General features: G+C 38.5%; 1 protein-coding gene and 1 long non-coding RNA gene across 5 annotated transcripts in view; one reads left to right on the forward strand and one right to left on the reverse strand.

The window, feature by feature from the left end:
* The window catches only part of LOC136709365 (protein unc-13 homolog C-like), a 245897-nt gene that overhangs the window by 226118 nt on the left and 5010 nt on the right, over nt 1-14769 (forward strand). For all 4 annotated transcript variants that reach the window (XM_066684518.1, XM_066684520.1, XM_066684519.1 and 1 more), the window contains 2 exons: nt 7805-7897; nt 11704-11863. In XM_066684518.1, coding sequence (XP_066540615.1) covers nt 7805-7897; nt 11704-11863 — 253 coding nt within the window. The remainder of the gene's footprint in view (nt 1-7804; nt 7898-11703; nt 11864-14769) is intronic.
* Nucleotides 1-14769, reverse strand: part of LOC136709366 (uncharacterized) — a 105681-nt gene that overhangs the window by 6017 nt on the left and 84895 nt on the right. Inside the window, exon 3 of the long non-coding RNA XR_010804487.1 lies at nt 1959-2042. This is a non-coding gene — a long non-coding RNA (uncharacterized lncRNA). The remainder of the gene's footprint in view (nt 1-1958; nt 2043-14769) is intronic.

Genomic DNA, 14769 nt, shown 5'->3' on the forward strand with positions numbered 1-14769 from the left:
GATAATTAAAAAGTTATTCACCTAATATGGATTTGAAATCAGTGACAATGTGTTTAAACTCACATCCACACTACAAAGATGGCAAAATTCAAATGTTAAACAGGAAGCTGCACTTTTCAATAACATTATCAGCCCAACTGCGCTCAGTCTGTGCAAACCGCAAATTTTGCAACCGTGACTTTTCCACTCATCCCATCAGGGCAGGGCAAATGCATTTTAGCTGATACATTTTAATTATTTTGACACAATTGATGCATTATCACATGAAAAATGACCTTTCATACTGGGAAATGCATTATCATTTAAATAAAGATCCTGATAAATATACAAATCTTACTGTAAATGAAATATCAATAGAAGTGTAAATGAAATGACTAAATTATTATTGTCATTTTGAGTCCATATTTGCATGTATAAATTGAATATTTAAATTCAAACTTGCCATTACATTAATTATTATTGCCATATTTCATATGACATTCTTGTTTTTATTTATTTATGTTTCCATATCAAACAGCCATTTACTATAGGAAACCATATATTTTAATGATTGCTGTACAGAAACCATACACTATTCAAGCACACTATCTACATACTGGGTTAATAGTCCTGCAGAGTTTGATGTTTCTAGCTTAAAACCTGAAGTTGGAGTAACTGTGTGAGTTACTGAGGAGTAAATTTCATCTCTCATTAAAATGCATGGGGAAATCCCTGATTCAATCCTCTCTCTAATGTTTGTTACCTCTTCACGTAACAAGGTTTGGCAGTTCTCTGAATGGAGGGACAGTTACTGTAGAATTTTGGAGTGGACAAATGTGGTGATGTCCGGCCAGCAGGCTATCAAGGCTCAGTCAGGCAAAACACTCTTCTTCTTTTTTTTTTTTTTTTTTTGGGAGGCTTTAGCGGAGGTTAAAGAGACGGGCAGCTCTGCTCAGCCAAATACATTCCAAATGCCTAATCAGACACAGACTCTACTGGAACACCTACTCAGAACAGATATTTTACATTCTAAACAAGTGTGTGTGCCTGTATATGTTAAATACTTGTTGATAAACAGGCAGTTTATATCCAAGGGTTTCAGTCACATGTGTTTTTTATGGGTGCCATATTGTGGACTGATTTGTGTGGTTTCAGAGTGCAGCACTAATGTAAACAAATGGGAAGGACAGATACATTTATTTCATACACTATGCTGGAGAGAGTCAGGTGTAGGCTACTTAAATGTTCAATGATAGATAATGACCGAAATGTTGTGTTTTCTAGTAGGAAGACAGTGAGCTGGGCTCTTTGTGAAGCTCTTCTGGACTGGCACAGGATATTTTACATTTTATAATGTGTAATAACACGGTGTGTGCTTACATGCGCTCAATAATCAAATAACTGAACAAAATCAGATTTTGTGTTTTCAGTGTTTACATGCACTTGGGAAAGCAGATAATGGGAAAACTCCCATCTGAGTTTGGCAATAAACTGATTTCTGCTTTGCAGCAACCAATAATATCACAGAAATACGTGGACCTACCTACCTAAGACAGAGACCTACCTGTTCTGACATTAACTCCAATCTCAGAAATCAGAGTATGCTGTTTACATGACCAATTGAATAATCAGATAACTGCAGAAATCCCATTTATTAAGTGCATGTAAACACTCATTACTAAAGATGGTCAGTATGTGTTTGTCTCAATTCTGATTCTCAGAGACAGTGATGTCATACCTCTTCAATACATCAATCACTCTGAGTATTTATTTCATTAGGTTGAGGGGTGAATTAACTCAGACACTTGAGTTAACTCAGCCTTGATTAATACATAACTCTGGCCGGAACACTCGATATTAATTCATTTAAGAAACACATTCCTCTTTCCGCCAGTTTCTGAGTCAGCAGCAGGATCTCTCCATTTCCTGCAAAGGACGAGTGCAAATCACACAAAAGAACATGGTTCCTCTGCACTTACCTCCACATCAGTGTTCCCCTCACAAGGACACGTCTGGCTGCCAGCCCTCGTTTCACTCTTCTGACTTTATTCCCTCCTCTCGGCCTACGTGTGGCATAGGACAAATAGGTGAATGTCCAAACAAACAGGACGGATGTCGTCCAGAAAGCCAATAAATTACCATTATGGAATTCTGAGTGGAGAGCAGGAAAGGCTGCCGGCAATGGGAAATGACTCAAGGAAAAAAAAAATGTACCAGAGGTCTTCTTAATGTCCCATAACATCCGGTATTGATTCCTCCCAGAAACTCCAACACTGGCCTGAGCTTTCCATCTTTATACTGACTCCCAATAACACCATACTTCCATTAAGTGTCCCCAAGATGAACTCTGACAACTATTTGCTTTCTTTTACATTTCCTGCTCTACTGGATGCTGTTTTTCTGCCATTAAGAGTAAATCCCTGCTTCCTGAATTTCTGGATCAAACCCTCTTTAAAGTGGACTAACACCTTATATCCACACTGTGCATTTTAATAACCACCTTTGTCTTGTGCTGTCACTTTAATAGTTTATCAGTAGAAAATTTTCAGACCACAACATCGGTCATCGTTGGTTAGCCTGGTTTTAATGCAGCACATCTTTGGTGAGCTGTTGCTGCTTTTCCACTGACTTTGACTCGACTCAGTTCAGCTTGGTATGGCCTGACATGCTTTTTTCTGGTCGCTTTTCCACAAGCACAGCTCCCCTGCAAAATAGAGATGTTAATGTCACAAAAATCTCTAACAATAAACCACCAGCTTTGAAAACCACAATAATGGCAGCTGTAATGTTAAGCTCTGTTTACCAGACATGTATATTAACATGTTTTTGGTTTTTGGGACTGAGCATGGCTCCGTATACCAGTTCTCACAGCAAGGTTTTCCTTGTTGCAGCATCCGGCTCTTGCTGGAGTTTTTCGTCTGCCACCGACCCAAGAAGCATTTGAAGCTCTTCAAAACACCATGGCAAAATGTTACGAGCTGCCATTGTGAGTTGGATAAAAACCAAATGTGACAGCTGCTGTAAATTGGGGATTTTACAGATTGAAAGTTTGTCCTGGATTTCTGCATTTCATGGTGGTTAATATGTCCTTCTGGCAAATTAGTGCTCTGCAAGGTTTACCTTAAGCCAATTTTCAGCTCTCTTCACACCAAACCCAAGCAGGGACTAAAAAATACCAAGTACCAGATTTACCTAATGAAAAAGTAAAAGAACTGAGCTGAGTCGAGTAAAGTCCATGTAGTAGAAAAGTGCCATATGTAGCTAGTTTATTCCTAAAACCCACTGTGCCTGAATGAATCCTGAAGAAGGTCTAGCTGTGTTCAGGAAAGAAAAAAATAAACAAACAAATTTGTTCAAAAATCGAGTTAGTGATTGGGATTTGCTGTGTCACCAGCTCCATTTCTAGGTAGTGGGAGCCAGGGGCTTGTGTAGGATTTTGAAATAAAACATATTTCAACGGATAAAATAAGCAAATTAAACATGGTTGTGATTTGATTATATATATATATATATATATATATATATATATATATATATATATATATATATATATACACACACACCCCACACACACACACTCTGTAGGGGGTGCAATTCCTTCTTCACAGGGCGACACACATTCACTCACACCTAGGGTCACCAATCCACCTACCAACGTGTGTTTTTGGATTGTGTCAGGAAACCTGAGTACCCACATATGGACCACATAAATTAGTCCTGTCCCTTTGAGAAAGTCCTCTTTTTCTCACCTCATTATGGGTATAAAAGACACCTGTTACAGAATCAGTCTCTTCCATTCAACCACCGTAGGCAAGACCAAAAACTGTCAAAGGACGTCAGAGACAAAATTGTAAACCTGCACAAAGCTGGAATGGGCTATATGAACATCAGTAAGAAGCTTGGTGAGAAAGTGCAATAATTCTAAAATGGAAAAAAAAACAGCCACCCTCCACCCACCAAGCTCCATGCAAAATCTCAGTTTGTGTGTAAACAAGGATTGGAGCACAGTGCAAAAGTAAAGAGCAAGTTCAGACACCAAATGTTTTTGATGTTTAACTACATTAGGTAAAAAGCAGTTAAGAACCTGTAGCATAATGAGGAGCCATTAAAATCTGTTAGCAACATTGCCATTTTTGTGATACGACCTAAAAGAAAGCTGTTGGCACTTTATTCTCTAATGTGTTTCTCTGCTCTTCTGACTGAATAGTTTTGAATGAGTTTTTCATACACATCATATACAATCTTCAGTAATCTTCTTACTTCACTCCTGCTTTGTTGTAGCTTGTATGAGACTACAGATTCAAGCCACATCTAGTTTGTCTTTGTCCTTTCCCTGTTTTCCCTGTTTCCTTTGTCCTGTTTACAGAGATTTTTGCAGAATAATGTTTTATCGCGACTGTCTGCCTAAATTATTTCTCTGGTTTGGTTTAAAAGTTCATAAAAATATTTCTCCTTGTCTGACAGAGTGAATGCCAAATGTCTCTCTACACCCTCTGTAGGGCACGGTGTTTGTCATAACATAATGTCTGCACTCATGTAGTGCGTTGTATGTCAAACAAATTTTTTGTCAGATATAGGGTTAATATTTTCCTGTCCAATTAGTGTCTAATTACTGTCTGTATTATCAGTTTTATTATCTGTGATGTGCACTACTGAGGGAGTATGGCACTACTTGGATCATGGCCCAAGCTTCTGTACTGACTCAGACAAACAGAGCTGTGTTTTCAAACATGATGTGAATAAATGGGTCAGGGATCCTTCTTTCATTTTAACGTCTAGTATTACCAAAAACAATAAAACAATTTAAATATTTCATTTTTATTTGAGCTGTGTGTTTGAGTAATGTGTAGTTACCCAATATGATAGCTACTCTACACTAACATTACCTGCAACCCATGGATATTTGTTGTTTATTTGAGATGTCAGCCAGTAAAGCCCTGAGCTTCTTGTGAGTGGCCACTAACCTGACGTTAGCCTCAGCGTTCAGTTTTCTATTTGTGAGATGTCCCCAATCTGGACAAGGTCTGAGAGGAATCACTTTCTCTTTAGTAACTGCTTTCACAGCTTAGTAAAGCATCATCATCATCATCATCTTTTCCACTTGTCCATTTCAGGGTCGCAGTGCTTAGTAAAGCAGCATTCAAATATTTAGAGAGGTATCCCAGACAGGGATTAAGCCTGGTCCTGGACTACACAGTATTTTATATTGTGATGTGCCATTGAAATAGAGGACTAGGCTTAATCCCATAAGCCTAGGGTTATTATTGCTTTGCTATACATTTGAATAGAGTCTGGTTCAGGAAACTTTATTTTCCACTCATTTCTCACAAAGAAACATCACCCATAGTGTTTAAAGTGAGTTCATCAGAGAGGGTGATGTTACCATGGAGATTTATTTTTAAATATCTATGTAGAAAATTAATGGGATTTTTACTTCCAGGAACAGAGGTGATGTTACCATGGAGATTTAAACTGAGGGATGCCTTATGTACACAAAAACCCTTGTGATAAAACCTTTGTGATAAAAAAGCGATTGAAATGGTGTCTGAAAACTGGGAAATGGGGTGAAAGTGACTGGTTAAAACCATTTGCAGTGCTTTATGGGATTTGTATTTAATTCAAAACATAAGTACACATTGTGGTACTGCTGATTTTTTTCATTTTTAAGCTCCAACATGGATTTTTTTTTATTTATATATAGAGAAAATTAATGGGATTGTTGCTTCCTGTCACTGTTCAGCTCAGTTGTGTAATTAATACAAATACTATATTACCAAATTAACTGTATTATTTAAATCTTGTTTGATTTAAAATGTAAATGTTTACATTTAAAATTTAAATGCAAATGGCTCTGTCTTTCGTGATGCCTTAGCCATCCAAGTCTGGAAGTCCTACATTTGACATTCCTCTGTGGCAGGATAGCCACTCCTCTCCCCATTTCTTTTCTCATGGTAACTAGCACAGGTGTGTGTCAGCTGACATTACCTATCTGGACAGTTTGGGTTCTCATGCAATTTTCATGCATTGTATTAGCAGCAATTCAAAAAGAAGCAGTGAGCAGTACTCTCTGAGGAAGCACATGCTCACCCCCCACCATTCCAAAGCTGGTGGCTATGTATGTGATTTGTGCTGTATGCGAATCAGCAAAAACTTGGGGCTAAAATATATAATATATTCAAGCTCCTATACACTACAATATGGGACATTAGCATATAACTCAACAAAAAACTGGTTCATAACCACACAGTCCGACTTAACAATCATTTGTGAAAGAGTGGGTTGTTCTAAAGCGCTCACTGAATTTGAGCTCTTAGTGTAATAGGATGTTAATAGGATGCCACTGTTGCAACATGTCAGTTTGTGAAATGTCTTCCCTACTAGATATTCAACAAAAAACTTTTCCACATACCACAGCTGCTCAGCCACAAGGTGCCAGTCCAACATGAGTGTCTGACCTCAAAAATGCTCTTCCAGATGAATGGGCAAAAATTGCCAGATTCACACTCCAAAATGTTGTCGAAAGCCTTCCAGGGTTGAAGTTGTTAAAGCTGCAAAGGGAAACCAAAACCATAACAATTCCTATGGAAAAAGAATTTGGTGTGATGTTTAAAGAGATAAATCATTGCGGGTTCTACAAAGATATTGTACAACAGCTTGGGAAGAAACAATAATACATGGATTATCCATCCATCCATCCATTATCTGTAACCGCTTATCCAATTTAGGGTCGCGGGGGGTCCAGAGCCTACCTGGAATCATTGGGCACAAGGCGGGAATTCACCCTGGAGGGGACGCCAGTCCTTCACAGGGCAACACAGACACACACACATTCTACATGGATTATATTAAAATTTATCATAGAACATACCCTTCAAACCTGAGAGAGCTAGAGCAATTCACTCAGGAAGAGCAGGCAAATCTAGCTATCGACAGGTGCAGAAGTCTCTTTCAGAGCTAAAAAATATGATTAATGTCAGCGGCTGCCTGTAAAAGATGTGCAACAAAATCAGGTTAAAGATTCCATTCTTTTTTGTCTATGCTATTTTCATGTGTTTTATTATATAATATATCTGGCTGAGTATTTTTAATCAAAAGCAAAGTTAGGTTTTTATTAACTATACAATAAACCATGATCAATGCTAGTTATTTTTTTCAAGTTATTTCTGAGCAAACAGTGAGTTCTTGTTTTTTTTTTTCATGGAAAAGTTTGTCCACGTCTCTGTGAGTTTTGGTGACTCTATTCACTATTTTGATTCATGTGACCATGGACCCACTTTCAGGTCAGGAGTGGATGTGTTTTTAGAGTTGATATATTGGGCATATGTTCCTTTTCCCTTTATACCTGTGTGCAGGTCAGTCCTCTGGGGGTGCTTTATTTTGATAAATAAAGGGTGTTTTTTTTTTTTTTAAAGATTTTATGGAAGGTCAGTCCTGACTGTATGTTGTACTGTATGTAATGAGGCCATACAGATTACATCCTTCTGGAATTTGTGGCTTATTTGAGATGGTGCAGATAGAAATATTAATATTAAAATTAATTAATAATCTCTTGTTTTAGCTGTTATTTTTAGATTAAACTCACTAGGTAACTCACTCAGTTCAGTTGGTAGTAGCCTTAAGTCCCTAGATGGAGTGTGTGGAGAGATTTATTTGTTGTATTTTTTTTTCCCTGATGGTGGACCATTGCAGGTTGTTTAGTTTGAGTGATTTATCATTTCTATGTGATGTCATATCAGTGGAGAGTGATGAGTGTGCGAATGATTTTGTAGAGCGTGTGTGTAAGTGATTTATCAGAGTTTTATTCTGCTTGTGTGTGTGACTGCAGGTCATTCGACAGGCAGCTCGGTAGGGGAGGTGATGATACAAGTGGATCTCATCTCTCACCCAGGCACTGGAGAACACAAAGTCAGCGTGAAGGGTAAGTCCAAAAATGTCCCAACAATCACAAACACTAAGGGCACAGAATATACATGAGATAACCAGAGCTTTGTAGGGGTGGTCTGGTCTAATTCAAGGTATACATTTAAACATTAACTGTAGCTTTGCCACCCTTCATTGTAAGTAGGTTGTTGTAGCATGGCAGTCTATTTTAGACGTCATTCAGGACTTTTATGTTGACAGGGCTGAATGCTGTAGTGCTGGTGGAGCAGAGTGGGTTTTTGTGTATATCTGAATCTCAAAATTAAAAGCCAACACCCCACAAAGGTGTAGGCTACTTGCAGGCACAGCCTTGATTCGACACACAACAGCGTGATGTGCACATTGTACAGCACCAAAAAGTGGCTTACAACTGTTTGAAAATTCTATATTCTGTCCCTGAAAACTGAAATATTCTACACTGCTGTTTAATCCAGCAGATGGAGAAAGTAGAATGAAGCATATGTAAATGAAAATGTTTACGTCCAGATCACAAAAGTGCGATTCCTGTGCTCTAAAATACAATCACAACTAATCGCAAAATGGCAGCAACAGATATGCAGTCCATCAGTTTTGTTGGAGGTTGTTTACTGATGAGCGAGATTGAGCCAGATTATTAAAGAGCAGAACAGTAGAAATGCTACATCAAGAGAGAGAAAAAAAATTAAATGTTTTAGAATAAATACAAGGTATAAACCCCTGGACTGACTTAACAAGAGTCTACATGACAATAACTTGTCATTACATACATGAGTGGAAACTGGAAGACTGCAGGCATGATGTTTGAATGAATGACACTGCACAGGACAGTGATCCTCTGTGGGGCTCACAGTACAGTTTAATAAATCATTTTGTGTATTTGCAGTTTTTAATGTTGGAGGATTTGGACGTTTGGATCAACTACAAATTCATTATCTGTTACAGTTACACAAATATAAAAATGATTGGAAATGCACATATCTAATCTTTACTGTAAGGGGGTAGGGGAGAACTTGCTGAAAGAGAGAGAGACACACACGAGAGCGAGAGGGAGCATGCAAAGAGAGAGAAATGACTCGGAAAAAAACATAAAATATCAGCAAAACAAACAGCACCGGGATGTGAAGCAACAAAACTGTTCTCTGGAATCCTGTATTTTCACGACGAGCTGAAGTTGATGCTGTTTGTGATCCAAAACTAACCATCTCTCAATAGAACCTGACCTCACTAATGTTTCTGTATGAATGTTGCGACTACTATAAAGCCTTCCTCGAAGACTTGAGGCTGTACCTGCAGCAAAGAGGATCAGACTTCTGAATGATGCCCTTCCTTTAAGAAGAAATGTTGAGCTGAGCAGGTTTCCAAAACCACACAAACCTTTAGCCCTTATAGTTTACACTCCAACTACATTATCTGAAAAAATATCATTGATGAGTAAAATCACAGTGTCTTTATTAGATTCCTCCTTACCTCACTTCATTTCACTGATAATGTCGGATGATTAAGAAGTGGTCGTTAGCTCTTGTTATTTCATTACAGAGATAATGACACGGGGGTCTTTAAATTTCCTCTACAATGTCTCGTTACGCTAATTCCTCTATTAGGCAGCACCGCCTCCAGACGAGCTCCAATAAAAGCACACTGCCTCCAAAACCCACGCAGAGAAGAGTACGAGTCGAGATTCGGCTTCAAAAAAGGGTTTATTTATTACAGGCTGAGGATGTCACACCGGAGACACCTGCTGTTCTATAAGGGTCTGGCTCATTGGGTGCAGAGAACACAGTTGAAGTGGACAAACGTTAGAATATTATGGACACATGGGTTGATGTTTCAGAAATGATTGTCTCACAACTTTAGGGTCAACTGACTTTGACTGCTGTGAGGTTTTATCTCTGTTCTGATACTGCCATTGTGTGCTATATGCCCATAAACTGGACACCGAGAGGCTGCAAACTTTAGCAAACAATTCAGGGGACCAGCACATCACCAGTGAATCATTTTAAGTATCTCAGCTGTTTTTGCCGCTCTTGCAGAGAATAACTGTTGTGAATGTTATACAGAGCAATAAACAATAGTTGGGACAATGAATATGATCTAATAGACCTCAACTTCAGCACACTTTAAATTTTGTTCTTATTTATAAAGTGTAGAAATGAGAGGCAATTAGAAAGACAACCCCTATAAAGGAGTGGTTCTGCAGGTGGTGACCACAGACTATTTCTCTGTTCTCATCCTTTCTGGCTGATGTTTTGGTCACTTTTGCATTTTGTCAGTGCTCTCACCCCTTGAGGTGGTGTCAACAACCCACAGAAGTTGCTCAGGTAGTGCAGCTCATCCAGGATGGCACATCAATGCAAGCTGTGGCAAGAAGGTTTGCTGTGTCTGTCAGCACAGTGTCCGGAGCATAGAGGAGATACCAGGCCAGTACACCCGGAGATGTGGAGGGAGCCGTAGGAGGGCAACAACCCGGCAGGTCATTTGTGCTAGAAGGAACAGGAGGAGCACTGCCAGAGCCTTGCAAAATGACCTCCAGCAGGCCACCAATATCCATGTTTCTGCGCAAACTGTCAAAAAAAGCGTCCACAAGTAGGGCTTGTACTTATAGCCTAACACCGTGCAGGGCAATTGGCATTTACCAGAGAATACCAAGACTGGCAGGTTCGCCGTTGGCACGTGAGTCTGGAGACGCCATGGAGAACGTTCTGCTACCTGCAACATCTTCCAGCATGACCGGTTTGGCAGTGGGTCAGTAATGGTGTGGGGAGGCTTTTCTTTGGAGGGCTGCACAGCCCTCCATGTGCTACCCTGACTGCCATTAGGTACCGTGATGAAATCCTCAGGCCCACTGTGAGACCATATGCTGGTGACCCTAGGTTCCTTCTGATGCATGACAATGCTAGGCCTCATGTGGCTGAAGTGTGTCAGCAGTTCCTGCATGATGATGGTATTGATTCTATGGACTGGCCTGCCCGTTTCCCACACCTAAATCCAATCGAGCACATCTGGGACATCATGTCTCATTCCATCCACCAATGGCATGTTGCACCACAGCTTGTCCAGGATTTGACTGATGCTTTAATCCAGGTCTGGGAGGATGTCCCTCAGGAGAACATCCGGTGCCTCATCAGGAGCATGCCCAGGCATTGTAGGGAGGTCATATAGGCACATGGAGGCTACACACACAACTGAGCCTCATTTGAATTTGTCTTGAGGAATTTACACTGAAGTTGGATCAGGCTGTAATTTGATTTTCCACTTTTATTTTGAGTGTGACGCAAAATCCACACCTCCATGGGATTTTGATTTACATTGATGCTTTTTATGTTATCTTGTTCTCAACGCATTCCACTATGTAATGAATAAAGATTTTCAGCTGGAATATTTCATTCATTGAGATCTAGGATGTGTTATATGCTCCCTTTAATTTTTTGAGCAGTGTATATAAGATCGCACTCCAATGAAATACATTCATGCATTCATTCATTGTCTGTAACCACTTATTCAGTTCTGTTTCGGGGTGGGTCTGGAACCTACCTGGAATCACTTGGTACAAGGCGCAAGGCGGGGACACACCCTGGATTGGAGATATATGTTTTTCATTGGACAGTGACAATATATACCTTGTTTGGTTTCATTTGCATGCTGGTATATACACCCCTATTTCCCCTGTTGTTATGGACCATATTCTGTAAATTTAATTAAATCATTTTATAAATATAATATGTATTGTTTGGAAGCATCCCTAGGTAAATGTCTCTAGGTATTTTGCTTATGGTGATTACCTGTTTGTATTAAGCATAACTAAGCATTGTTTCCCTTTTACTGCAGTAGTGGGAGTTAACAACATTAACTGGCAAACCAACGCCATGTTCCGTCCATTTGTGGAAGTCAACACTATTGGACCGCACCTCGCTGACAAGAAACGCAAATTCAGCACCAAAACCAAGAATAACAACTGGTCTCCCAAATACAACGAAACATTCCAGTTGTGAGTAGCCCATTGCTCCATTTATTTACACTTTTGTTCATCAGGCAAATGTTTTTAAATTTAATGTTTTTCTAAAACATACTGAGATGCATCCTAACTATCTCCTATCTTCTACCTCATAACAGCAAGATTCTGAAGAATTGATACCCAACCTGTAATTCACATTATACTCAATGTTTTATTCCATTAAATCTATAGTGACTGAGGTGAGCTATAACTGTGTTCTATACTGAAAACACAAAACTCTGACCAAAACATAAGACATATGCTCTCCATTGCCCTCTGATGAAGTAGTTTTCACATCTTGTGGTTCCTAATTATTCATCCATACATATTCTGCAACTGCCTCAGCCTGTTCAGGGACATGGTGGGTCCAGAGTGTACCCAGAATCTTAGGGGGAAAGGCAGGAATGGGTCACTGGTCCATCACCGGCACCACACACTCACCCAGTATACACATATACACTCACACATTTAAATTAACAAATGAACAATAATTTTCAGCATGTTTTAGTTTCTAGAATGACACGTTAAGTATTGCAAAACAACTTGATGAAGCTACATGGACATCTATAAATGATAAGTGTCAATATTTAGCCACGCAATTAATCTGGAAACTTAAACTTCTTTTTTTTTTTAGTCATTTTATGAAATATGTATTAAATCTCGTAACTAGGTTTCGCTCACATACACCTTACCTAGCACATTTCTTCTCCTACCATGTTTAATTCATCAATTTAAAAGGTTTTTGAATCTTTTAAGGCTTGTGTCCAAGCTTCATCAATTATGATTCATTTAATGCTAAAGTCCTCCCTGAAATTACTCAGACTACTGAGACATATTAGAACAAAGTTTACAAAGAAAAATTGGTTTCCACTTCCTCTAGCCAGTTTGCAGTGCATACCACACTACACGTTTTTCTCCAGTCCCAAAAATACAAGTATGTACTAGCATTTTAACATATAATTAATCATGATTAATCACAGAACATTGTGATTAAAGCAATTACATTGTTTAATATAACATAAATATAATGTAATATAAATGCTTATTCCAGCAATCAGCAGTTTTAATAAAAGCTGTTTTAGTCAGTTTGCCTGTGAAAGTGTTATAACTGACAAGCTCTAGAATAAGTCTTTACATATATTTAAGATTTATAACAGTTCTATGGACAATTCTGTGTCCTGCAGAATTATGAACAAGCTCCTACAGTAAGTGTAGACTTATAGAGTACTTTTTTCTCCTTTTGTTGAAAGTGATAAAATTCCCTTAGTAATCTGTTCCATAGAGACTACTGCTTAAAGAGTTTGAGTAATATCAATATTTCAGTAATTTTTATGCATAACCATTTGCATAAAACAGTCCTGCTCTATGTCTGCAATTTTAAATAGTAACGTTAACTATGCTTCAATGTTGCGGTGTGCTCTCTATTACTGCCCCTCAGTCCTTCAGTTTGTTTTGCTTTCCATGCTGAAGTTTATGATCAAGCTCCACATTTACACACCTAGAGAAAGTGCTTTGAGAAAGTGTGTTTGGCAGAAGCAGTGTGTTCTGTAAAAGACCTTTACAGCAGCAAAGGAACCGATTGTTCCAGGAGGGGGGAAACATTACATTTAAGAGTTATTTTGGAGTCTGACACACTGAATAAAAACAAATATGTTCTTTTGAACATACAGACTCTAAACTATCAATCCATCACCATTTCTGGCTCAATTCAATACTCTGCATTAGTTAATGAACTGCATTTCAAATATAAAGCCAAATATAAATAATAACCAGACCTGAAAGAGTTAAAAACACATCTGACCTCATGTATGCTCACTGTTGACAGCTGCTTTAAGCACAGCTATAGCCACTGAAATCAATGGAGTCTGAGGCTGTGATGGTTTTGTTTAAAGCTGAAGAGGTAATTAAGTGCAGGGGCTTAATAAAGAAAAACCTTCACTGAAAACCTCTGCCTCACAGGTTTCAGTGTGTTGTCCAAGCCAAAGCGACACGATGACACAATGAGTTATTTCGCTGAATTACAGCTTCCACCAAAAAGCACTGCGTTCAGAACAGCAGCTATTGAAGCCCACACCAAGAAAATGCCACTGGATCAAGAACTAAAAGGCATATGAAGCAAAGGGTGTTTTAGTTCAATCAGAAACATAAACACTGCATGGTGGGGAGTCATATTAAAGCCCATGGGGATGTTATTCACTCAGTGAGTGTCCTTCTGTGTAGTAATGTTAACAATGACATTTTACACAAGAGTATAATAAAAATATGTGAACCGCAATTAAATGGATGGAGCTGTGAACAATTCCATTTGAGGAACAAATAAAGACCCCATCCCTTACATGATAATTGTACTTTTTAACATTGCAAACATTTTGAAATGCCTTCTTCTTTTTTAATATTGCAGACATTCTCTGAAAGAGCACAGCTATTGCATTCACTCTTACTAGAACTAAAACCTAAAACCGCTTCAAAACAAACCCAGAATTCACAACGAAACATCATAATACATCCAGAATACCCACTGTATCCATGTGTTGCTGTCACAACTTTTTTGTTTTCTTGTAAGCACCATATTGGTTACAGATTGTCTGGTTTTAATGACATCCTTTGTTAGCATTTTCCTCGTAGGACATAATGGGTCAGTTAGACGCTGATGCATTTCTCTGCTCTTGTGACTGAATATGTGTTATTCATGAGTTATTCATACACATCATATTCAAACTGCAGTAACAAATTATTTATTGAAAATGCTATTTCACTCATGTTCTGTTTCAGTATTTAATAGACTACAAGGAGAATCAACATATTCTTTTCACCCATTCTTATTTACAGTCTTTTTCTAATTTGGCTTAATTTTCAATAAAGTAGTTCTCCCTGTCTAAAAATTTGACTGATCAGAGAGA

This window comes from Hoplias malabaricus, chromosome 11, assembly GCF_029633855.1.
Source record: "Hoplias malabaricus isolate fHopMal1 chromosome 11, fHopMal1.hap1, whole genome shotgun sequence".
Classification (NCBI taxonomy): domain Eukaryota; kingdom Metazoa; phylum Chordata; class Actinopteri; order Characiformes; family Erythrinidae; genus Hoplias; species Hoplias malabaricus.